Here is a 24,946-nt window from a genome sequence, read left to right as displayed (position 1 = left end):
TGAAAGGAAGAATCAAATAATGAAATATTCGGGCAGATATCAACAAAATTGTGTTTATTCAATGAGTCTGACCTTTTCACTTCAACAGCCAGACTTCTGTTTCACATTGTTAGCTAGAAGAACAAGGACGTTTACTCTTTAAAAGCGTTGACGGGTTTGTAAGGTCAGTCACAATGGCAGAAAAAAACAAACATCTCATCTTTAAATGCTGCATCTTGCATCTTACTGCCTTCGGTAAAATAAAACAGCATACGTTAAGCCACAATATGTCAGATCTTTTCAATAAAATATCAAAAAAACACTAGAACAGTTTAAAGAATTAAGTCATTTGTATCATTTGTCACTTTAATAAAGGTTAATTTAATTTAATTATTTATACAAAGAAGCATTTTAATTTTACATTTGATTATTTAATTTGTTTGTATGCACCTGAATACTATGGAAGACTATGGTGGCAGTTAGAAATATAATAAAAATATTTAAAAAATACTAAAAATTAAAGCATAAAATTGTTTATAAATAAATTTAAATGGACAAATAAATAGATTTATTATAATGTGTTTATGTAAATTGTGTTTTTCAATGTAATTTATTAAAATAATAAAACAATGCATTTAAAAATAACATTTAAATGTACTGAATAAACAAATAGGCAATTTTATAAATGTGTTACGACTAAAGTTTATTTATTTTTTTATTATTGCTGTTTGTACTCTTTTTCTTTTGTCCCGCCTCCTTGCTGTTTTTCTGTTGTCTTATAGGCTCCCTCGCCGGCGTGATTCCCCGCTCTGATTGGCTGCTGGTCTACGAGGCCTGTATATAAGGGAGCTTCCGGCAGGGATCGGCGGGCTCATTTCTGCTGCGTTCGGTGTTTGGAGTGGAGCTCCTGGGTTTCCCTCACCCCTTCGGCCGACAACCAACAATAATCAACTTTGTATTGATGACCATCCTATGCTTGAATATTTATTGAGAGTTTGAGCGTGTAGGGGTGACCTGCCTATTTATTTGATTACTTTTGACTTTGTTTATGTTAGGGAGTAAGGTAAGATTCTTGTATTTTTATTTAAATAGTAATAGGTAATTTAGTGGATTTATTTTATAGATTCTTTTGTTTGTTATTTTGGCCTGTGGTCACCCTGACGAAATGCTCATTTATATAAACCCTATTTTTCTATAATAAATATCTTCATATATACTCTCAATTGAGTGTGTGAGTTTGGTTGTCGACCGAAGGGAATCTTTTGCTTTAAGTTTTGTTAAGTTTGGGAAATCCACCACCCCAACACATTTGTTTGTTCTTCGTTTATTATGCCCTTTTTGTTTCCCCTAGACTTGGGGCCTAATAAAATGTTTATTAATTCATGTTAAAAAGTACGGAGCCAGATCAAAAATAATACATTTACAAAATTCATTTATAAAATGCAATTTGTAAATTCAAAGCACAATTCATAAATACAACACACAATTTAGGAATTCCCTAGGTAAAATAATTTTACCAAATGAATTGGATTTGTGTATTAATGAATTGTGCATTGGATTTACTAATCGGATCTGTGCATTTACAAATCGTGTTTTGAATTACCAAATTGGATTTGTGTATTTACAAATCATGTTTTGAATTTGTGAATTCAATTTGTGTATTTACGAATCGTGTTTTGAATTTAATAATTGAATTTGTGTATTTACGAACTTAAAAACTGAATTTTGTTAATGTGACTGTGTTGTAAATGTATGAACTATTTCGTATGTCTATTTTTTTTAGACTAATCTGGCTCCATATAAAAGTGCTTATTAATCAAACAATAAAAAAAGTATATTTATGAATCAATTTAAATATATTTAAATAGATAGATTAAAATAGATTTAATTTAAAATAGATAGATTTAAATGCATTATTTAAATAGCTTTCAAAAAAGGCATTCAACAAACGCTTTTCTCTATTTTCCACTTGGTTTTCTTTTTCCACATGCTTTTCTTGAGTTGAAAATAAATCTAGTTAAAAATGCCATTAGACACTCCACACATGATAGCAACCAATCAATTTTCACCTCTAGTTGAGCTAAACCCTCTCTCACTGAAACCCTCTCTCTCTAAATGAAACAACACAGCAGTGTTTTTATCTATTTGATTTGACCAGACCCTAAAGCACTGCTAATTTCATTTGTATCTTTGCTCTACTGTACTTATATAAGCTTGTCATTAGTTTGTTTTATTTTATTTTAGATATACTTCCTGACAGAGTCATCCTAATGCATTTAAATATATTGAATTCTTTCCAAATACAGCGCTCAACATGAGTACACCACTTACAAATCTCTCATTTACATGACATTTTTTCTTATTTTAATAAATATATCTGTTCAATAAATCTGTTCTGTTCAAATGCACCAAAATATTTTACCGATATTCCCTGAGAACTGGATAAAAATACTAATTTTCAAAATGTAGTCATTCATGTTGAGCACTGTAGGTGAAATCAGGGACACCACTAGAGGGGAAAATTCTGGGCCCCCAAGAGCTACTATTAGGGGGGTTAATTTAATGCTCTACACCCTTTCCATGCTCCACCCCTCCCCCCCAAACCCCCTAAAAAAAACTTTCATAGGCTCCATGCCAGCCCGCAGCTGTACTCGTCATCCACCTGTCACAAACCAGTTTCTTTCTTCTGTTTCCAAAAAAAAATCGTAGGTGTTTATTAATACAAAATTTGAACTGTGTGTTCTTTTCAAACAGCAAGGACAGAGTGTCCTATACAAGTGGCTGATGTCTGCAAAATTTCTTTTAAAATATATTTTACCACGAAAGAAAATACTTAGAAAATGCAAAAACCACTGACTTACATAGTATTTGTTTTTATGACTAGAAAAGAAAAGGTTCTGAAGCACTTGAGGGTGAGTAAATAGTGGGTAAAAATCTATTTTTAGGTGCGCTGTGGCTTTAAGTGCACTTAACTTCAGCGTATATATATATATATATAGTACTCATTGACTTAAATTCAGACTTCATGCAGTTTAAAGCAGACACAATAAACTGTAACGTTTGCAACTTAATTTTACTGAATAATTTATCCAATACATTGATTTACATTAGATTTTTTTTTGTACCTGAATACTGTTAGACTTTCCAGAAAACCCTAAAGCACTGCTAATTTTTATTTGTATCTTTGCTCTATTGTATTTATTTCATTTAGATGCCCTCCCCGACAAAATCATCACGATCAATCTAAATAAATGTTTAATAATTATTTAATTGGCAGGCAGTGGCGCAGTAGGTAGTGCTGTCGCCTCACAGCAAGAAGGTCGCTGGGTCGCTGGTTCGAACCTCGGCTCAGTTGGCGTTTCTGTGTGGAGTTTGCACGTTCTCCCTGCCTTCGTGTGGGTTTCCTCCGGGTGCTCCGGTTTCCCCCACAGTCCAAAGATATGCGGTACAGGTGAATTGGTTAGGCTAAATTGACCGTAGAATGTGTGTGTGTGAATGTGTGTGTGGATGTTTCCCAGAGATGGGTTGCGGCTGGAAGGGCATCTGCTGCGTAAAAACTTGCTGGATAAGTTGGCGGTTCATTCTGCTGTGGCGACCCCAGATTAATAAAGAGACTAAGCCGACAAGAAAATGAATGAATGAATATTTAGAAAAATGCTGAAACCACTGACTTACATAGTGTTTGTTTTTCCTACTACTAAAGAAAAGATTTGGAACCACTTGAGGGTGAGTAAATAGTGGGTAAATATCTATTTTTAGTCAAACTATATGGCTTTAAGTGCACTTGACTTCAGGGTATATACAGGACTTATAAAGTTAAATTCAATAGCTCTGAAGGCCTTTTTAAGGCTCAATCCATATATTTTAAGACCACATTGCCACTTTAGGTGTTAAACATTAACATTAGTGACATTTTAACTTATAGCAGATCTACTAAATGCTGACTGCAAGAAAGCACAACTATAGAGTCTTGTTTTAATAACTCAACTCTAATTCAGAAGGGTGGGAATGAAGCAAAGGAGACTTATTTTCATAAGAAAGAGAAAAAATAGGAAACAATAATTAGACCAGTAAGAAAACCTGTTCTTTTTGTGGGGCTAAACTGATTAAACTTTAGACTCTCTTTTAATACAGCTCAACACATTCATAAAGACACTAGTGATGCACAGCAATCTTGATATTACATGGTTGACTACATTTTGTTCCTAGCAAACTTGCTAATTCTAATAGCAAGTTCCAATTTATTTTAGAAACCAGAAAGGTATGTGACATTTTTTAAATATCTGCTCTATATGAAAGGCAAAAAATTACACTTTCAACACAATCTACAAAAACATGCATTATACATTAGTGTGGGCAGATTTAAAATAGATTGGATAATGTAAAAATAAAGTCAAAACAAACTGATGTTGTGAAATTTTGCTACATAAAACATATCTGCACTAAATGAAAACAGCAGACAATCATTCATTCATTCATTCATTTCCTTCAGCTTAGTCCATTATTTATCAGGGGTCACCACAGCGGAATGAACCGACAACTGTTCCGGCATGTTTTATGCAGGGGATATGGCCTTCTAGCTACAACCCAGTACAGGGAAACACCATACACACTCATTCACACACACTCATGCACTACGGCCAATTTAGTTTATTCAACTCACCTGTAGCGCATGTCTTTGGACTGTGTGGCAAACCGGAGCACCCGGAGGAAAATGGAAGAACATGCCAACTCCAAACAGAAATGCCAACTGGCCCAGCCAGGACTCGAACCAGGGACCTTCTTGCTGTGAGGCGACAGTGCTAACCACCAAGCCACCGTGTCGCTCCCCTTCATTTACATTAAGGTATTAATTATAATTAAGTGATCAAGTGATTTATATTTACTCACATTTGGCAGCTTTCGTTTGCTCCTATTAGTGAACTGGCAGGTCAAGTGGTACAGGACGTTGCGGCCACGCTCTCGAGCTTGACTCAGGTGAGTTCGACCCACTTTCCTGCCGTGACGTCTGTCCTCTAACAAAACAGCAAAATCAAAGCGTGTGAAAATAATTAATCGAATGATCAACCATAACTGGGATCAAACATGCTTTGTTGGCTCACTGCTAGCCTGTTACCTTCTGTGCTGGAGCCCAAATGGGATTTACCATACGAGTCAGTGATGTTTTTGAAGGACAGGAGAAAAAGGACCACTTCTCCTTTCTCATTTTTAATAGGGACAATGTCCAGCAGACACCAGAAAGTAGTACCTGTGGGTCAAGAAAGGCAAAATGTGAAAGCTTTAGTATTTGAATTGTCTCCTCATTAATTAAAAGTTCATTCATATCCAGAAAGAGTACAGAAAAATCATACTCAAGTAGAAGTACCATTACTTGCCCAAAAATGTAGTGCAAGTAGAGTAAAAGTATCTGTTAAAAATTTAAAAGTAGCCCTTTTAAAAGCACTCAAGAGTAGTGAGTATTACACTGTGAAAGGTTGAAGCGTTTACATGAAATTTGTGCATGTGAAAACGTAACATTTTGTAGTGCATTTAGTAATTGTTTCAGGGTCATTTAGTGATTTCAATAAAGATACAGTAAACATCAGTCATCTCATCAGTGATATACAGTAAACAATCTCTGAGTCATTGCGTGTAAAGATCCTTGCAGTGTGAGGATAAAGAATGAGCCTCCTCCATTCGGCCTCTTTACTTTCTCTTTACTTTACATGTACTCTTTACTTTACTCCTTTACTTTGGTGGATAAGGAAACAGTGTTCTACCCACTCCACTGAAGACATCTATTAGCCTACATATTTAATTTCGTTTGTTAAGCTCAAAGATTTGTTTCAAAACTATTTCTAAAATCAGTTCTAGTTTCCAGCAAAGGAATAAATTAATAATAATAATGAAGTGTGGTCAAAAAGCTGAGTTATATCCAAACACATGTCCTATTCTTATTATGGTGATGCATACATCTCCAAAACAAAACAGGTGGACAAATCCAAGCTTGTTTTTTGTAAAAACAAATATAAATATGCATTTAATAACTAATACTGCTAATAGTAATAGCATTATGCAAATTGTCATGACTAAACTGAAAAAGCCCCCTAAGGCGAAGAAGGCATGTAGGCAGTGGGTTTTATATTTAGGTAGAAATAATAATTTAGTAACATTTTAATCTTTAAATTTTTTTTTCATATGTAGAGATATTTGTGTATTGCTGTACATCCTGTGATTAAGCAATGTGTAAGCGTTTTGGACCGCATAGTCGTATAAATAAGGCACTCTGCGCTGGACTTTAGACCAGCTTTTAGATGGTCAACGGTGTGGTCTATTTCAGTTGCCCCAAAATAGCAATGCTCCAACAATGCACCTTAGTGAGTCCACAAAGTGGTGCAAATAAATTTGCTATTTAAATACCGTGGCACAAAACATGAAAATTAGGGCTGCGCTGATCTGAAAACAGCGACACATCACGCCATACATGTCATGCCATACATGTTTTGCAAAGATCTCATTGGACCAGATGTATGACAGGGCCCTTAATGAGTATTTTGGAGGTGTTCAAAAAAAATTGTGGGGAGGGTTTACAAATTGATGTTACACATTTTAATAGGTGTAAAACTAAAGTACATTTGAGTCCCACTTTATATTAAGATGCCTTAACTACTATGTACTTATATAAAAATATGTATAAATGTACTTAATGTGTTGGAGAAGACTTTTGATGCTCTTAAGGTGGGATACAGGTAAAGTTAGGCACAGGTTTGGCGGTATGGATAGGTGGAAATTTCCAGAAATTTCATTTTGCATGATATTGGCATCAAATTCAAAATTTGTAGTCAGGAGATGTGTAGCTTTTGACCTGTAACTTTTCTGTATTGCTCCAGGGTTAATTTACTATATTTGTTTATGAAATAATAAAATGTTTAGTGCAGTGCAATTTCTTTACATAACTTTTTTCATTTTGAACATTATAAACTTTAGATGATGGATAATAAAGCCCAAAGTGTCTTCTTTCCAAAGATACATGAACTGTGAATGTAAACCAAATTATTAAGCAACTTTTACTGTTTAAGTTTGGGAAGGTCATTTTTGAGAAAACAGAGCCTTGGAAAACTTTTTACAGAGATCTCATTTTGCCTGCTCTCTAATGCAAATTTGAAATATAAACTTACGAGACACTTGGCTTTCAATGCAAAAATATTGAACACAATAAAAAAAAATTCTCTTGACTTCACAATTTATAACATTTTTTTTATTTTAGAGCATGAAACCTTTCCCCTTTTACCACAGTAAAGCACAGATTTTAAGCCACTTAATATAAAGTGGGACCTAAAATTGTATGATAAATCATTATTTTAAAGGAGCATTTTTTTTAAAATCAAAACTATTTCCCTTATGCGTAACCACTACATATGCTTATTATATTATACACTACATTTGTCATTTAATGATGTTCAATGTGTTCAATTTAAAAAAAAAAAAGTGTTCTTTACCGTTCTTCCTGTAATAGCAGACCTCTGTCTGGAACTCTCTCTGTCCTTCCAAGGTTTTCTCCACCTGCTGAGTGACTCTCTCGCTTGTTTCCTGTCCATGCAGAAACTGACATGTGCACGTCTTCTTCATTACCTCAGTGCGCGCAAAGCCTGTGAGCTCGCAGAAGCCGTCTGAACAGTACACGATGGGGTATCCGCGACTCCCCTGAGCATTCCCCAGCAGGAAGTTACTGTCTGTACACAACAAATACAGACACACAAAGAAGAGAATTGATGAATGGTGTGATGCAAAAATAATATAATAAAAATAATAGTTGAATTATTAGCCCTCCTGTATTATTAGCCCCCTGTATACCCCACACCCCCAACATTTCGGTGTAACAGAAAGATTATTTATAATAGTTTTATTAACTCATTTCTAATAAGTGGTTTCTTTTGTCTATGCTATGATGTTGACAGTTTAATATGCCACTAGACGATTTTCAAGATGCTAGTATCCATCTTAAAGTTTGATTTAAAGGTGTAACTAGGTTAATTTGGGGTAAGTTATGGGTAATTAAGCAAGTCATTGTATAAAGTGGTTTGTTTTAAAGACAATCAAAAAATATGCTGTTTAAAGGGGCTTATAATATTGACTATAAGTGTTTTTTTTAAATTAAAAACAAATAATACTTTCTCCAGAAAAAACAAAAATTATAGGAAATACTGTGAAAAATTCCTTGCTCTGTTAAACATAATTTGGGAAATATTTGAGAAAAAGAAAACAAAAGTCACAGGAGGGCTAATCATTTTGACTTCAACTGTATATATAATAACAATAAGACAATAATTACTTGTTATGCCTTACATAAATGCAGAAAGTTCACATTATAAGATTTACCATAATTTCTCTACTTCTCATTAACATGCTAATAATAGATTTCCTGTTTGCTTCTGAATTCTTTAAGATCACTGTGCGAAAACTACAGCATCTGTGTACTGTTTCCATGGTGACTTTGCTATTCATTTTTTTCACTTACTGAAAGTTTAGCAGGGGTGAAGATTATATAAAATTGATTGACTGTGGGTGTTTATGGATGAGGATAAAATAAGCATTATGATGCACTCCGACTACTCTTAAAGAAAACTCATTCTTGTAACTTAATATAATTATGACACATTTCCACACGACTGAACTCTTTCAGCTCATTTAAACATAATTTAAAGTTGAAAGTAATTTGTACTTAACAGTAGGAAAGAAAATCTTTTTTTTCGTGTTTAAGTGGAAGTGGAAATAACATATTAGTCTTTTTCAAGAAAATTCTGTTTGCTCATTTTCAACACCTCCTGACTGCTATTTTAGGATTCCTAAATCTTATCTGTTTTAAAAAGGGGAAACCTGCCACACAAACTCACAATCAGATAAAATGCTTGGATGTGCATTTGATGTGAACTGTAAATGTTGTTTCTTATGCTCAAATGAAGCACAACAGTTTAAAAGAATATACCTTACATTCATTTTCTCCTTAAGGAAAAAGATTCAATAACAACAAGAACAAAAATTAAATATTTAAAGACAGAACTGTTCGATGGCCAGAGGTTGTGATCATATAGGCGTTCCTAAATTCTGTTTACACTAATAATCTTATTTTTAAAGCAGTGGTGTTTGTTGGTGTATTTTGGGCAGAAAAACTACACTACTCATAATGCTGTACAGAATGTTGCACCAATCAGTGAGTGGCAATGAGCAAAATAAATCAAAACCAGCCCAATCTCAAGAAATCTAACTACACAGTTAACGATTTTTGTAAATTGTAAAGTATTCGGTAACACTTTACAATAAGGTTTATTAATTAATGCATTTACTAACATGAACTAATCATGAACAACACATGTACAGCATTTATTAATCATAACTGAACATTTACTAATGCATTATTAACATCCAAGTCCATGCTTGTTAACATTAGTTAATGCACCATGAGTTAACAATGAACTACCAATGAACTACTGTATTTTTATTAACTAACGTTAACTAAAATGAACAAATAATGTAGTAAATGTATTGTTCATTGTTTTTTCCTGTTAGTAAATGCATTAATTAACATTAACTAATGAACCTGTTGAACCTATTGTAAAGTGTGACCCAGTATTTAACCGTAATATGACATGCTGTAGGACTTTTATGCAGTATGTTACTGTATTTTAAAGTTGATTATTGTAAACAGTTGAAGTCAGAATTATTCAGAATTATTCCCCCCTCCCTCGTTTATTTTTTCCATAATTTCTGTTAAATGGAGAGAATATTTTTTCAACACATTTCTAAACATTAGTTGTAATAACTCATTCCTAATAGCTGATTTATTTTATCTTTGTCATGATGACAGTAAATAATATTTGACTAGATATTTTTCAAGACACTTCTATACAGTTTAAAGTGACATTTAAAGGTTTAACTAGGTTAATTAGGTTAACTAGGCAGGTTAGGGTAATTAGGCAAGTTATTGTATAATGATGGTTTGTTCAGTAGACTATCGAAAACTAAGAAAATTAAGATTAAAAGGGCTAATAATTTTGTCATTAAAATGGTGTTTAAAAAAATAAAAACTGCTTTTATTCTAGCTAAAATAAAACAAATAAGACTTTCTCCAGAAGTAAAAATATTAACAGACATACTATGAAAATTTCCTTGCTCTGTTAAACATCATTTAATAAATATTTAAAAAAGAAAAAAAATTCAAAGGGGGGCTAATAATTCTGACTTCAACTGTATATATACAATTTCATGTATATGTGAATTCCATGCCCCTTTCAAAACAATCACAAGAACAAACATCCCTACATGACTTATTTCCACTCCTTGTTTCATTTGGTCAGTCATTCAATTGTGATATTTGATAAATGATCTCAATGAAAAGCCAGTATTATTGAACGTTATGAAAAGCACGCAATTGATCGGTGTCTTGTTACTCTTTACAAATCTCCGAGTGCAGTTCATCCATCCATGCGTTCAATTGTTCCCTGTTTGTGCAAGGATCAATAGACAGCACTGATGCAGACAAAACTATAAATAAAGCTTAAGCATGACATCAGCACCGAGCAGTACATTAGCACACAGATCAAACCCTAGTGTGAGAAACGCATCTGCACATCTGACATAATAATGAACAAATAAATGAAATGAGTATGAAGCTATTGATTTTCCTAATTGAGCAAATACAACTCAAGGCGCATCTGATTTCATACACTCACCCACTTCATATGCGTGCATACAGTAAGTGAATGGCACATGATATCGGATAGGGGTTTTGGCTTCATCTGCTGCTAACAATATTTCATACGGCGATATTGCTGAAAGAAAATTATTCTGTTACAGTTGACGTACAACATTATAGATGAGATTGCCTATTTGTCTGATGCTTTAGATCATTATCATCTGTCTGTGGTATCAGATAAGCTAGAAAGAATGCCGTGTGTTATCTTATCTGGCTTTAGCTGCAGAGCTACAATAGATAAAGCTTTAGAATAGGATAAAATCAGGCATAAAGGAAATGGTTTTAAAAACATTGTGTTTTTAAATAGGTTTCTGGCATCAGCTAACAAAAAATAAAAGACGAATTTGTTCTGAAAATGATTTTAATGTAAATGTCATGGAGAACTATAATGATTGTATATAAATATGATATAAATTTGTACAATATAAAAGAAATGAATATGAATAGTGAACTCAATATTTCCTTTTAAAAATATAGACATATATTTTTTACATACACATTAGATATGCAGAATTATTATGCATAACTCAATGAAAAACAAAGATTTTTCCATCTCACAAGTTTATTTTCTACTGTTAAAGTAAGAATGATAAACTAAATCAAAATTTTACAAATAAACTTCAAAAGTAAATCCTCAGTTACTAATTTAGTCAACCTTCTTTTCGATATCACAGGCTTTACATTCACTGAGTCAGTCAGTTATTTGATCTGGTCAGGATCAACTTTTTGTGCAGCTGCAATCACAGCCTGCCAGACACTGTTATGAGAGGTGTACTGTTTACCTTCACTGATAATGTTCTGCTTAAGAAGGGCCCAGAAGTTTTCAACTGGGTTTAAGTCAGGTGAAGATGGAGGCCATGTCATTACTTTTTCATCTTTAAGGTCTTTACTGGCAAGCCATGTTATTAGAGATGAGTTATTAAAACTATTATGTTTAGAAACGTGATGAAAAAATCGTCTCTGCATTAAACAGAAATTGGGGGATAAAATAAACAAGTGGCTAATAATTGAGGGTGACTAATAATTGTAACTTCAACTGTATATATGTATATATATTTATATATATACATATGTACTATACATATTTATATGTATAGTGTGTAGTGTTTCATGCAACATCATAATTCAGTGGTTTTATGATAACACACACACACACACACACATATATATCGTTTTAGCGTTGATATCAGAACATTTGAATGCACAATATTTACATCGCAGGTTCTGAAATTGGAGTCAGGATTATAGTTGGCCAGGTAAAATTGTAAAGTAATTTCAGTTTAACCACAAAAGTGTGAAAGTTTATCAGTTTTGGGTGTTTTAAGGCCTGTGACTGTGTATGCATTTTAAATGGGCACAAAGAATTGCATTTTGTAGCTTTAAATCAAACTGTTTTTGTTAATGATTTATATAGTAAAGACAATACAATTTTATTGTTTGTTTATTTTATTTCCGTACCTAACTCTATTAGAATGATTTTTACCGTTGCTGTTGTCTACTATATTCATCTATGCTGGCATTTAGTCTATAATATTTTCTGCAGATGCACTCCTCTACAAAATATTTCCATTCAATAAAAATGTATTAACTATTTAAAATAGAAAATAAGCTATTTATATTGCAATTTCTTTTCCCCAAAATTGTGCCCAGGACTAATATATATATATATATATATATATATATATATATATATATATTACAAAAACTGTTAACACTTTAGTTTAGGTCACAATTCATGGTATTAACAAACCATTAACTAACACTAAAAGCTTAATAAACTACTAATTAGCTGTTTATTAATAGTTAGTAAGGTAGAAGTTGGGTTTAGGTTTTGGGTAGGATTAGGCATGCAGAATAAGATTATACTTTATAACTACTAATGAACAGTTAATATCTTAATAATAGGCAGGTAATGAGTCAGCAGGTAATAGCATGATTTGTGATCTATAAACTAAAGTGTTATCAAAAAACTACTTCATACATACTTCAGATGCGCACACACACTTACACCTATTTATCTTTGTGTGCAGGACCTAACGCTTTTGGAATTTTGCTCATGTAGTGCGACAGATTTACAACCAGACACAGAAACATAAATGCATAAACATAAAATGGAAACCCTTAACAAAACAACTGAACTTGTCACTGTTTTCACAAATGATATTATACTAGACTACCCTTGTCATTCAAAACAAGTGTGTGTTTGTTTATTCACACATACAATCTTTCCTTGTCAATCTATTAAAACACACACTGCTAAATGCCACAGAAGCCAACGGTTTGACAGATTCAGCTTTCCAAGATAGTGAGATGATATTGTGCAAACTGAAGAAAACCATTATGTGCAGTGGTATTAAAGCAAAGATGTTCTTGGTATCTGGTTGCTATGGAAATGTGCGCATATATATAGTAAAAAAAAAAAAAAACATATGCCAATGTGCATATTTCTGTCACTGGGGTTACCAGGAAACTGTGTCTGCAGTTTATTTTTAATAGAAACTGTAAAAACCCGTTCATATCTCTGCAATCTATGGGAAAATTTATACCTGAACACCCACATAAAGAAAGCAGATTTTTCAAATACCGGCTGTGACATTTTCACTTTTATGCTCTTTCTTCTGGAATGACTAATGGTGCAATCACTGTCAGAGAAGCTGAGAATATATCAAACTAGTGAGGATTTAATTGCCAACAGAATGCTGATAATAATCACTAACAAACCATGGAAACAGATGTTACTACTGAGGTAAACCTAGAGACATGCTATACCTTAAAAACAACGGCAGTGCTCAGGGATGTGAAATACACGACATTCATGCACTTCCACATACAGTATTCCCAGAGAAAATCTTTTGTTCTCTATAAATAACCATTTTGCTTAGATTTTTACCAACTTAACACTATAAAAAAAAACATTTGTGGAATGAAACTATAGGAGCGTACAATTTTTCTGTTATTAAGTGATAGTTTATAAGCTAATTTCAGCAGGAGCTCGAGCAGACGGTTTCACATAGCTAATTCATTGTTGACAAACATTCTATTATCCAATCAGCTTAAAGGTGCAGTTTGTAAGTTTGACACCCAGTGGTTGAACTAGGTATTGCACCCCTGGATCAAAACACATGCAAGTGCAGGCCAGATTGAGGACCAACAGGAGCTAGCTTGACTATTGAGGCTTAAGGCTGATTTAAGGCTGATTAAACTGTGTTCTAAATTAGAGCAACGGCACGCGATAGAAGGAATATTCTCATATTAAAAGGAGTTTTTGTCCTGACCAATACCTGGAATTTAGATGTTAGAAATGGCTTCTATACCTCACGTCCTTTATTCAACATTTAATGCTAACAATGTGAGTTCAAATGTCATTTTACATATTTTTTATTGCAATACTACTGAAAGCAATAGCAGATAGTTCACCTCAGATCTTGAAAATAAAACAAACCGTTTAAAATTGAGCTTTGAAACTGTGAAGCCAAGTGCAAGACAACACACATCAGTGATTTAGCATGTGCATTTCATAAAGTTAAAGAGGTTTAATATGTATTAATTAGATTATAAATATTACCAGTTTGCTGGAGTGCAGTGAGTGCACATATTCTGTGCTCCTGAAAGGCTGTATTTAAACTTCAGTTGTGCTTCGTCTGGTAAAAACAGTCAAATTGCTTATCACTGCAAATCTCGTCACATATTATGTTGTTAGTACACTGGGTTACAAGGTAACCTGCTCACCTAATGTTTAAGTGTGTAATGTTTATATTATTTGCTAATTAATAACCTCATGTTGAACTCTGAATCTGCATCTCATTTCGGATTCTGCTACTGTCCACCAGAGGTCGTTTTTCAGTCACGGCTTTGAAAGCCTTCCTTACTAAATTAATGAAATATACGTTTTTCCAACAAGGCAACCCAGGATACTGAAATATAATTGGCTAAACTGACATTGGGGGGGTTAAAAAGAACCAAAACAAAGACAGATGTTCTGGCACGTAACACATTTTCAAAGCAGAATATCTGACTGCATTGCATTGTCAGAACAATTATGAAAGAAGACGCTTCAATCCGGGTTTGTGGACGTTAAATCAGGTTTATTTTGTACATTAACAAAGCAGATATCCATACAGCAGTGGAGATTAGCCTGTATCCTGACACATTTGCGTGCAAAAACAGTGCTAAGCTAAGCGGGCTCTGTATGTCTGTGTGTGTGTGTCTCCTGCGGTGTGTGTGTGCGTGTATCTGTGTGTGTGCGCGTGAACTTTGTAACGATATTGCGTGTCACTCATCAATGCAACTGCACAACAAATACTCATTGGTAAAGTTCTTACTGTAGTATTTCTCACAAATGCTGCGTGAGAACTTCTTTATTTAAGTCTGTCTGTTGTCTGACGCAGCCGAGGGAGGAGATTTAAGACACGTAGAAACAGTAGGCGGGGAGGACTCGCCTTAAAGGCGCAGTACGACAAATGGAAAGATGTATAAAACAGGATCTAGTAAAAGGTATAATGAAAATCTGATGGGTGTTTTAAGCTGAAACTTTATGTACACATTCCAGAGATGCAAAAGACTTATATTAAATTTGAAAAAAAGGGGTAACGTAGGTGCCCTTTAAATATCTGAGTCAAAAACTTACATACTGCATCTTTAAGACTGTCACCGACTCGGTCCCAGTCATTCCCCTCGCTGGCCAGCAGAGGCCACCATCTCCGGACTTCTAGCATTACATCATCCACTTACACTGATCGTGCACACCTGATTCAGATTCCAGTTAACGACCCACGTACCCTTAAAGCCGCACTCAAACATTCACTCAGTGCGAAGTCTTGTTTCAGCCCCGGCCAGCATTACTGAGCGTTATATCCTGCCTGATCTCCTGTGTATTACTCCAGCCCGTTCCTGACTCTGCTTTGCCTTCTGCCTGCCTCTGAGTACTCTGATACTCGCTGCCTGCCCTCGACCCAAGCCTGATACACGGACTCTGAATCACGCCGCCTGCCTTTGACCCATGCCTGGTAAATCACTCTGTGTCTGTCTGCCGCCAGCCTTGAGACCATTGTTGCTACCGTTGATGTGTGTTTGCACCTTTGTGCATATTGAATGTTTGAGTAAGAGTGTGATTAATAAATACTGCATAATGGATCCCTCCGTGTCAGTCTCCTCGTTACAAAGACCAAACCCCATTTAACCATCAATGGCTAGACACTGCACTCAGACACCAATTTCTCTCTCCTGACTAGGGAAATCGCATGAGTTAGGCTATCTTTCTGAGTCCTCTGCTCTGACATCATTACATATACACACATTCTATTCATTCAAATATATGTAAGGTTAAACTTGTGAAATTACACAAAAAATGACTTTTGCTGCTTGATTAAACTACATATTTAAAATGAGTTAAAACAACACAATTCTTAAGTCTGTTTTGGGACAACTTAATTGTTTTATGTTCAATCCACGTCCATTTTTAAAAGCAATTAAGTTAACTTAATCAATTTGCATTAGGATAACATGAAGGATTTGCACCGTTAAAAATGCAGGGTTCCACTAAATTCATTAATGTCGTCACTACACAAATCGATTAAGTTAACTTAGTGATGTTTTATAAACAAATTTCTTGAGAAGCACGATCAGTTTTGACAAGGCTAATTCATTATTGACAATTATCGTGCTTATCGTGACAGGAATAAATAACATTTTAAAATATTAAATTAACAGTAAACAAGGTAAATTATCTGCCAGTGAGGTAAGTTAACTAATCCTGTTTCTCAGTTTGAATTCAGGTTTGATTCAGTATTTACTTACCCAACTGGCACATAATTTAGTTAGTTTGAAGGAAAAACTCACAAAATTTTGACATTGCTAAAAACAAAACAGTATATATTTAAGTTAATATAAGTTTTAGATTTGAAATAGTAAGAATAGCATATTTTTTCAAACAATGAACACCATATAAAAGGAAATTTCACATTATAGATCAACATTAAGAATTTCAACACCATAATTACAGTAAATGCTTCTCAATTATATCCAGGTCTAAGTGAAAGGCTGGAAAACATTTCTAACAATGAGCCACAACAATCAGGGCACTTCATGATATGATATGCATGATCAGTTCAACAATTTTAATGAAGCATGGGCTGAAAAAAAAAAAACACAACATTGATCCTTTAAGGCCTAGTCAAGCACCTCTCTGTTTTAATAATCCTCTCCAGATCTTTAGTCTGCCGCAGCTAATTAAAAGTGCTTTAAATGATTATGAAGGAGAATTAAAAAACAAGGCAGAGAAAGAGAGGGGAATACACACACACACGGCGTCACGTCTCTCACTCACACTTGCACATACTCGATTTAGACAGTCAGTTTTGCTTAAGACGGGTGTGACATGATAGCGGGAGGCTGTTCTGAAAAGTGAGAGAGCAAATGGTCAGCGTGACATTTCATAGTGTGAAAATCTGTCCCCGGGAACGGCAGAGAAAATGATTCATATGATTGATATGATTGGCTGTTCAGTGAGTTAAGGACATTGCCTTTTTTGCTAAATGGAAATTCTCCCTCAGAACATCTCCATGAGCAAAAAGCCAGGAGACGTGGATGTGAAGAACCTTTCCTTGGCTTGTTTCTGCTGTCGCCAGATTGTAATTTTTCCTTGGTTTCATAGCCTCATCACATAAGAGCACTAAGAAGGTAAAAGGCTAGTGGTGAATTCCCCAGAGAGCTCATTAAGAGACTCCTTACAGTCTAACCAGGAAGTAGAGTGACACCAGATGCTTTAATATGTCTAAATTTCAGACTGCTTGATGAAGGTGCGAACTCTTATTAGATCAGAACATGACTCTCAGGCAATCTCTGTTTGAAACTGTTGCCAGAAACCAATATGACATTATACAGTTAATGCATATACAGTAAAAATCTCTAGTAAAAAGTTATTTTAGATTCAATTCAGAGTGAAACCAATTCAAATGCTTTTACTGTAACTGTTTGTAGTGTGAACAGAAAAATAAAACCATGAATCTATCTGTTTTCGTAAAGCAGGTGTAAAAAGTGTGCATGGGCAAAATGACATCCACATTTATAGTAATGAAGGTTTAATAATTTAGAGTAAAACCAATTTAAATGGATTTAGTTGTTGTTTGTAGTGTGAACAGAAAAATTTAACCAGAATCGAAGTCTGAATCTGCCTATTATTTACATAGTAGGTGTTAAAAGAGTGCTTGAGCAAAATAATAAATCACAAGTGATGCAGGTTCAACATTTTAATTATATATCGTCTCCAGGACTCAATGTGTGAGCCAGATAATATACCCAATTCAAAACACAAGTGGTGCAGATTAAACAATTCAGAGTGAATTCGATTCAACTGTATTTAGTTGTTTGTAGTGTGAACATAAAATTTACACTACGACTCAAAGCAGAATCTGCCTATTTCCATACTATATACTGTAGTTTCCAGAAATTAAGGTGTGAGCCAAATAATATATTCAAATTATTAGTGTTCACACAAGTGATGCAAGTTAAATAATTCAGAGGGAATTCGATTCAACTGTATATGGTTGTTTGCAGTGTGAACTGAAAAATTAAACCAGAATATAAGGCTGAATCTACCAACTTTCATATTAAATAGGCTAAAACACTGGGCTTGAAAATAATATACACAAATGTATAGTGTTCAAAACACAAGTGCTGCAGGTTTAACAATTCAGAGTGAATCCGAATCAAATGCATTTCTTTGTTGTTTGTAGCGTTAACAGAAAAATTAAACCAAAATCCAAGGGTGAATCTGGCTATTTCCATATTATGCAGTAGGCAGAAAACAGTGCATGAAGCAAATACTATATCCAAATTCATAGTATTCAAAACACAAGTGATGCAGATTTAACCATTCAGAGTGAAACCAATTCAAATGGATTTAGTTGTTCAGAGTGTGAACAAAAAGTTACACTAAATCCTTAGGCTGAATCTGATATTCATACTTTGGATGTAGTTCAGAAATTAATGCGTGAGCTACATAATGCAAATTTGTAGTATTTAAAATACAAGTGATGCAGGAAAACAATTCAGAGTGAATGTGAATCAATTGTATTTAGTTGTTTGTAAAGTAAACAGAAATATTAAACCAAAACACAAGGTTGGATCTGCCTGTTTTCATACTATATAGTAGCCAGAAATCAGTGCATGTGGCAAATAATCCATCCAAATTCTTAGTATTCAAAACACAAGGGATACAGGTTTAACAATTCAAAGTGAAACCAATACGAATGCGGTTAAAAACCGTTCAGAGTAAATGCGATTCAAATGTATTTAGTTGTTTGTAGCATAAACCAAACAATTTAACAGAACCCAAGGGTGAATCTGCCTACCCATACTTTATATTAGTCAGAAATCAGTGTAATAAACAATTATTTTATGCAATTTTAGAGTATTCAAAACACAAGTGATGCAGGTTTAACGATTCAAAGTGAATCCAATTTAAATAAATTTAGTTGTTTGTAATGAACAGAAGAGTTGCACTAGAACCGAAGGGTGAATTTGTCTATTCCCATACAAAATAGTATCCTGAAAAAAAAAACACGTGAGCCAAATAATATATATAAATTTATAGTATTCAAAACAATTAAGAGTGAATTTGATTCAAATATATTTAGTTGTTTGTAGTGTGAACAGCGAAATGAAACCAGAATCTAAAGCTGAAACTACCAAGTTCCATACTGTAGTAGGCTAAACGACAGGGCTTGAAAATATCCACATTTTTAGTATCAAAACATAATTGATGCAGGTTTAACAATTCAAAATGAAACCAATTCAAACGAATTTAGTTGTTCTTACTGTGAACAGAAAAGTTGCACTAGAATCCAAGGGTGAATCTGCCTATTCCCATACAAAATAGTATTTCAAAAATAAAAACATGAGCCAAATTATATATCCAAATTTATAGTATTCAAAATAATTCAGAGTGAATTTGATTCAAATGTATTTAGTTGTTTGTAGTGTGAACAGAAAAATTAAACCATAATCTGAAGCTTAATACCAAGTTCCATACTATATACTGTAGTGGGCCAAACAACCGTGCTTAAAAATAATATATCCAAATTTATAGTATTCAAAACATAAGTAATGCAGGTTTAAAAACTCTGAGTGAAACCAATTGAAATAAATGTAGCTGTTCATAGTGTGAACAGAAAAGTTACACTAGAATCCAAGGGTGTATTCCCATCCAAAATAGTATCCCAAAAATAAAAACGTGAGCCAAATAATATAAACAGATGTATAGTATTCAAAACAATTCAGAGTGAATTCGATTCAAATGTATATAGTTGTTTGTAGTGTGAACAGACAAATGAAACCAGAATCTGGGGCTGAATCTATATAGTTCTATAATATATACTGTAGTAGGCTAATAGAATGGGCTTTACAATAATATATAAAGTGTATAGCATCTTAAACACAAGTGATAAAGGTTAAACAATTCAGAGTGAATCCAGTTCAAATTCTTTTACTGATTTGTAGTGTGAACAGAAACATTTTAAGTTGTCTATATGACATTTAAAAGTTATTTTCGAGCACAAAATCCGGACTAAATTACGCCTGCTATATTATGACCTTCCTTATAGCCTCTATAACAAAACAGTGGAAATTGCCTCATAAATATATTTATGCCACCTTTGATAAGTGGCAATCAGAGCAGATACATTTCCCTTTTTGTGCTACCTTTAAAGGATAAATATATTGCCCTAGATGACTAAACGAGATGAATAAACCCATGACTTACACCTTACACTGACGGATCACACAATAACACACTGACTAACGCTATTGTGTCTGTCAGTTTCCCTCAAAGTGGAAAAGTTCAGCACTTCAGCACACACTATCACACGTTCGCGGTTGAGTCATGTCAACCTTCATGGCTTTAGCACACTTTGCTTTCTCTCAATAGACATGATGGCAGGTAGAGAGGGAATGAGGACCACTTACAAATGATCCCATCATCTATTGCCCTCCATGTTTTATTCAGTTAAATTTGCACAAAGCTGTACAGCAGAACTCCCACACCACTGAACATCGAATGAATAACACTTCAGGCTTTTTCAAGTAGTTCTGTTCTCAAATGTACACACACAAAAACACTCAAATGCAACAGCTCAGGCATGATTTATGCATTGCAAAGAAAAAAACTAAAATAAATAAATAGAAAAATCACGACTAGATCCAGCCCAGTGCAGTTTCTCACAATAATACAACCTCATCTGACCCACTGACAATAAAATAAAGCATTCAGCCTTTAAGCTTTGCATATTTCAGCATGGATGTGATGTATAACGTTGATTTACAATCTATTCTCAAGAAAACATTATATTAAAGCACATTTTATGGCTCTTTTTTTAATCTAAGCTTAATGAGACGTTCTCATTAGACTAAATGTGCTGTAATTACTAAATACAGGATTCATAAAGCATTCTCAGTGGAAAAGATAGAATGAAAATGGCACAATGGAGAAATGAGGAAGATCTAATATATATACTGTAGTGCTCAGCATAGTACACCTTGTACAGATCTCTCATTCAAATGAATCATTTCAATAGGATGCTAAGGAAAAAAATTATCAGTATATACATTGCAGTACCAAAGCCAAAACAGGAACTAATTTAACAAAATAACTTAATTTAATTTATTTATTTTACTTAATTAGTGCATACTGTACAATAACTTTATTATCTTTCTATTGCTAAAGATGTTAAGTGGTCAAAACTCTTCTTTTTTATGAAAATAACTTTTTAATAAAACAATTTAGTTTGAATGCACTGAAATATATAGTCTATATTCACTGAAAAATGCACAGAAATATTCATTTTCAAATGGGGTAATTACGCATAAATCATAGCAAAATAAAATCTGTGCAAGAAAGACATTCTGGATTCAAGATGTCTAACTTGAATCTTTATTATTATCATTTGTATTGACGTAATTAATGAAATTTGATCTCCTTGTTTGACATATAATGAATTTTTAATTGTATTTAAATTAACCACCGCTTCGAATGTTATCACTCGATTGAATTACGTTATCAGCGGTTATCCGCTGATAGATATGGGCCAGTAGGGGCCTTCTGCGCCTAATAGTAGGCTTGGAAGGCTGTTATTATCCACTAACATGGTTATTCAGCTATACTAATAGAGAAGGCTCCAGATCTGTTTTTACATTACTGTGGTGGTTGGGTTTAGGGTTGGGGTAGATGTTAATAAAACATTTATTCATTTTCTTTTCAGCGTAGTCCCTTTATTAATCTGGGGTCACCACAGCGGAATGAACCGCCAACTTATCCAGCATATGTTTTACGCAGCGGATGCCCTTTCAGCTGCAACCCATCTCTTGGAAACATCTATACACATTCATACACTACGGACAATTTAGCTAACCAAATTCACCTGTACCGCATGTCTTTGGACTGTGGGGGAAACCGGAGCACCCGGAGGAAACCCACTCGAACGCAGGGAGAACATGCAAACTCCACACAGAAATGCCAACTGACCCAGCCGAGACTCGAACCAGCAACCTTCTTGCTGTGAGGCGACAGCACTACCTACTGCGTAACTGCGTTGCCCGTTAATAAAATACAATTAATGGGAAATTTAATAATTAATATAAACAGTTCGTGTTAAATTCCGGCCACAGCCATATGTGATCTATAGCTGATTAACCATGTGGATGGATGATAACAGCCTTCTGAACCTACTAGTAGGTGCAGAAGGCAACAACTGGCCCATATCTATCAGCTGATAACCACTGATAACAGTCGAATTGGCTGATTTAACAAATGTTTAAAAACATATTTTAAAACAAAAATATTTTTTAAAACTCTCTAAAAGATTGTCTAACCTGTGCAGAGTTGGATTGCAGAATGTGAAGCGGGCATTACTTTTATTAATAGTTGAGAATAATTTTAAAAAATCTATTCAATTCAAAGTGGAATAAATTTGTTAAGATAGAAAAGAAATATTAGATGAAAAATCTCTTTCATACATTCACCTCCTCTTTCTCTTTTTCAAGTTCCCATTCTCTTTTAAAATGGAGCAAGAACAGTAAGAAGACAAGTAATGAAGTAGATCATGATAAGAAAGGTTTGTCCCTAACGCTTTATCCTATTTATATGAGATATAGACAAAATACATATTTAATGTTTGAATGAGTTTTTACACCAAACTAATATTTTATTTTATTGTTATGAAATGACTTGAGATGATGCTGTACTGAATGTGAAAAAAATAATAAATGTTGCCTTGAAACTAATGGAATTTAACCAGTATGCCAGTAACCAGTAAGCTGCATTTCAAATTGAAACACTAATAAATATAAATGTAAAAAAATGCATTAGAGTGACTAAAAATGAAAACCAAATATATATACACTGTAAAAAATTTATCATAAAAATAATTAATCATTAAAACAATTATATGCTCAATTAGTCACGACAGTGAATATTTTTACAGTAGTTCACAGTAAATTAAACTAAGTTAATCATGTTCTAACTTAATTTTATAAGTTGCACAAGCTTGTTTATAAATTTTATTTTAACTTATATTTTTAGATTTTTTTGTTTACAAATTGGGCGTCACAGTGGCGCAGTGACTGTGTGGAGTTTGCATGTTCTCCCTGTGTTGGCGTGGGTTTCCTCCAAGTGCTCCGGTTTCCCCCACAAGTCCAAAGACATGCACTATTGGTGAATAAGCTAAATTATCTGTAGTGTATGTGTGTGAATGATTGTGTATGGATGTTTCCTAATGATGGGTTGCAGCTGGAAGGGTATCCGCTGTGTAAAACATTTGCAGGATAAGTTGGTGGTTCATTCCGCTGTGGCGACCCCAGATTAATAAAGGGAATAAGCCAAAATGAATGAAATTAATGTTTACAAATTTTTATTTTGAATTTATTATCATTTATTTTAGATTTTACTTAAATTTTTAGCTTATATTATACGAGTAATTGTCTCAGAATTCAGCTTTTTGTATTAATATTATATGTTAGACACCATAGGGTCTGAGAGTAACGCAATTTCTGTTCTCTTTATGTCCTGTACATGTGGTTGAATTGACAATAAACCTGACTTTGACTTGAAGCTGTTATAAGTCAGTTTAACATAATAAAAGCTCAATAGACACATAAGGTTAATGTGTTTCAGCTTATAAATTTAAGGCAATCAGGATATTTTTTACAGAGCAGAAGTGGTAACAAATGCTCTAAAAATGCACATCAGCAACAGTTTTATAATACTGATTTCACACTTTTTTTTAATGCATCACTACAGGTCAGAAGCTTCAGAGAAAGTGTTTTAGAGCATCTCAGGGATGAAAGCTCAGGCAGAGACTGAAAAAAGCCAATGAAAAAAAAACACACCAGAGTTACTGAAATGAAAACTGAAAATAGAAAAATGGCAACAAATGCTCTAAAAGCAAATCAATAAAACTACTGCACTATTCACACTCTTTAATGCATCACTGCAGGTCAAAGAAAAAAGTGTTTCAGAGCATCTCAAGGATGAAAGATCAGACAGAGATCGAAAAAAAAGAAAAAATGTACTCACGCGTCCCATCAAAGCGTTTGGCGATGGTGTCGAGAAAGGTGTTCTGAGGGGCCAGGAGCCCTTTCATCACCGGCATGATGACGGGTGAATCCTCAAACCTCCATCACACACATAACAAGAAAGAAAAGCTAGAGTAGGAAGATGATTTTATTATTATACCCGAGGTTCAACCTGTGTTGCTGGCTGCCTTATTCAAGGTGCTAATGGCCGCTTGTTCAGTTCAATTCAATCCTCCATGTCTTCGCTTTTCCACATTTTGCAGAAGTCAGAAGCTACACTACGCTCTGGAAAGTGTAGTGTTACTAGGATGCATTCTTGCCGCTCAGTTGTCTACTTCCTGATAGTTAAATCTGTCTAATTTCTGGTGAATTTGCGCTCACTTTCTACAATCCGTCAGTTTGGTGCAGCTGCTCTGTGCAAAAGCAGGATTTTGTGTCTCGTCTCAATTTTCTTTCTTTTGTTGCTTTTTCTGCACCGTTCCTGTCTGTCCAACAGCTTGTCCACACTTCACTTTGTTCTTTGGATGTCCTTTCTTTAGGTTGTCCTGATAGGAGGTCAGATGGTTGTGCGCATCCTTCTCTTCTTTTCATGTGTTGTGTGCGCTCTGTGAAGCAGGTGCACAATCTCTACTGCATCTCTCCTCCACTCAGTGCTATCTCTCTCCACTC

The 24,946-nt window shown here is 34.2% G+C and overlaps 1 protein-coding gene across 1 annotated transcript in view; it reads right to left on the bottom strand.

The window, feature by feature from the left end:
• The window catches only part of kcnh4a (potassium voltage-gated channel, subfamily H (eag-related), member 4a), a 53,499-nt gene extending 29,145 nt beyond the window's left edge, over positions 1-24,354 (bottom strand). The window contains exons 1-4 of the mRNA NM_001322433.1: positions 24,279-24,354; positions 7,458-7,691; positions 5,096-5,227; positions 4,870-4,994 (exon numbers count right to left, since the gene is read on the bottom strand). Of these exons, the coding sequence (NP_001309362.1) occupies positions 4,870-4,994; positions 5,096-5,227; positions 7,458-7,691; positions 24,279-24,354 (567 nt within the window). The remainder of the gene's footprint in view (positions 1-4,869; positions 4,995-5,095; positions 5,228-7,457; positions 7,692-24,278) is intronic.
• Between the last annotated feature and the right edge of the window lie 592 nt (positions 24,355-24,946).

Source organism: Danio rerio, chromosome 3 (assembly GCF_049306965.1).
Source record: "Danio rerio strain Tuebingen ecotype United States chromosome 3, GRCz12tu, whole genome shotgun sequence".
In the NCBI taxonomy this organism is placed as follows: domain Eukaryota; kingdom Metazoa; phylum Chordata; class Actinopteri; order Cypriniformes; family Danionidae; genus Danio; species Danio rerio.
This window is presented reverse-complemented; position numbering and strand designations above follow the sequence as displayed.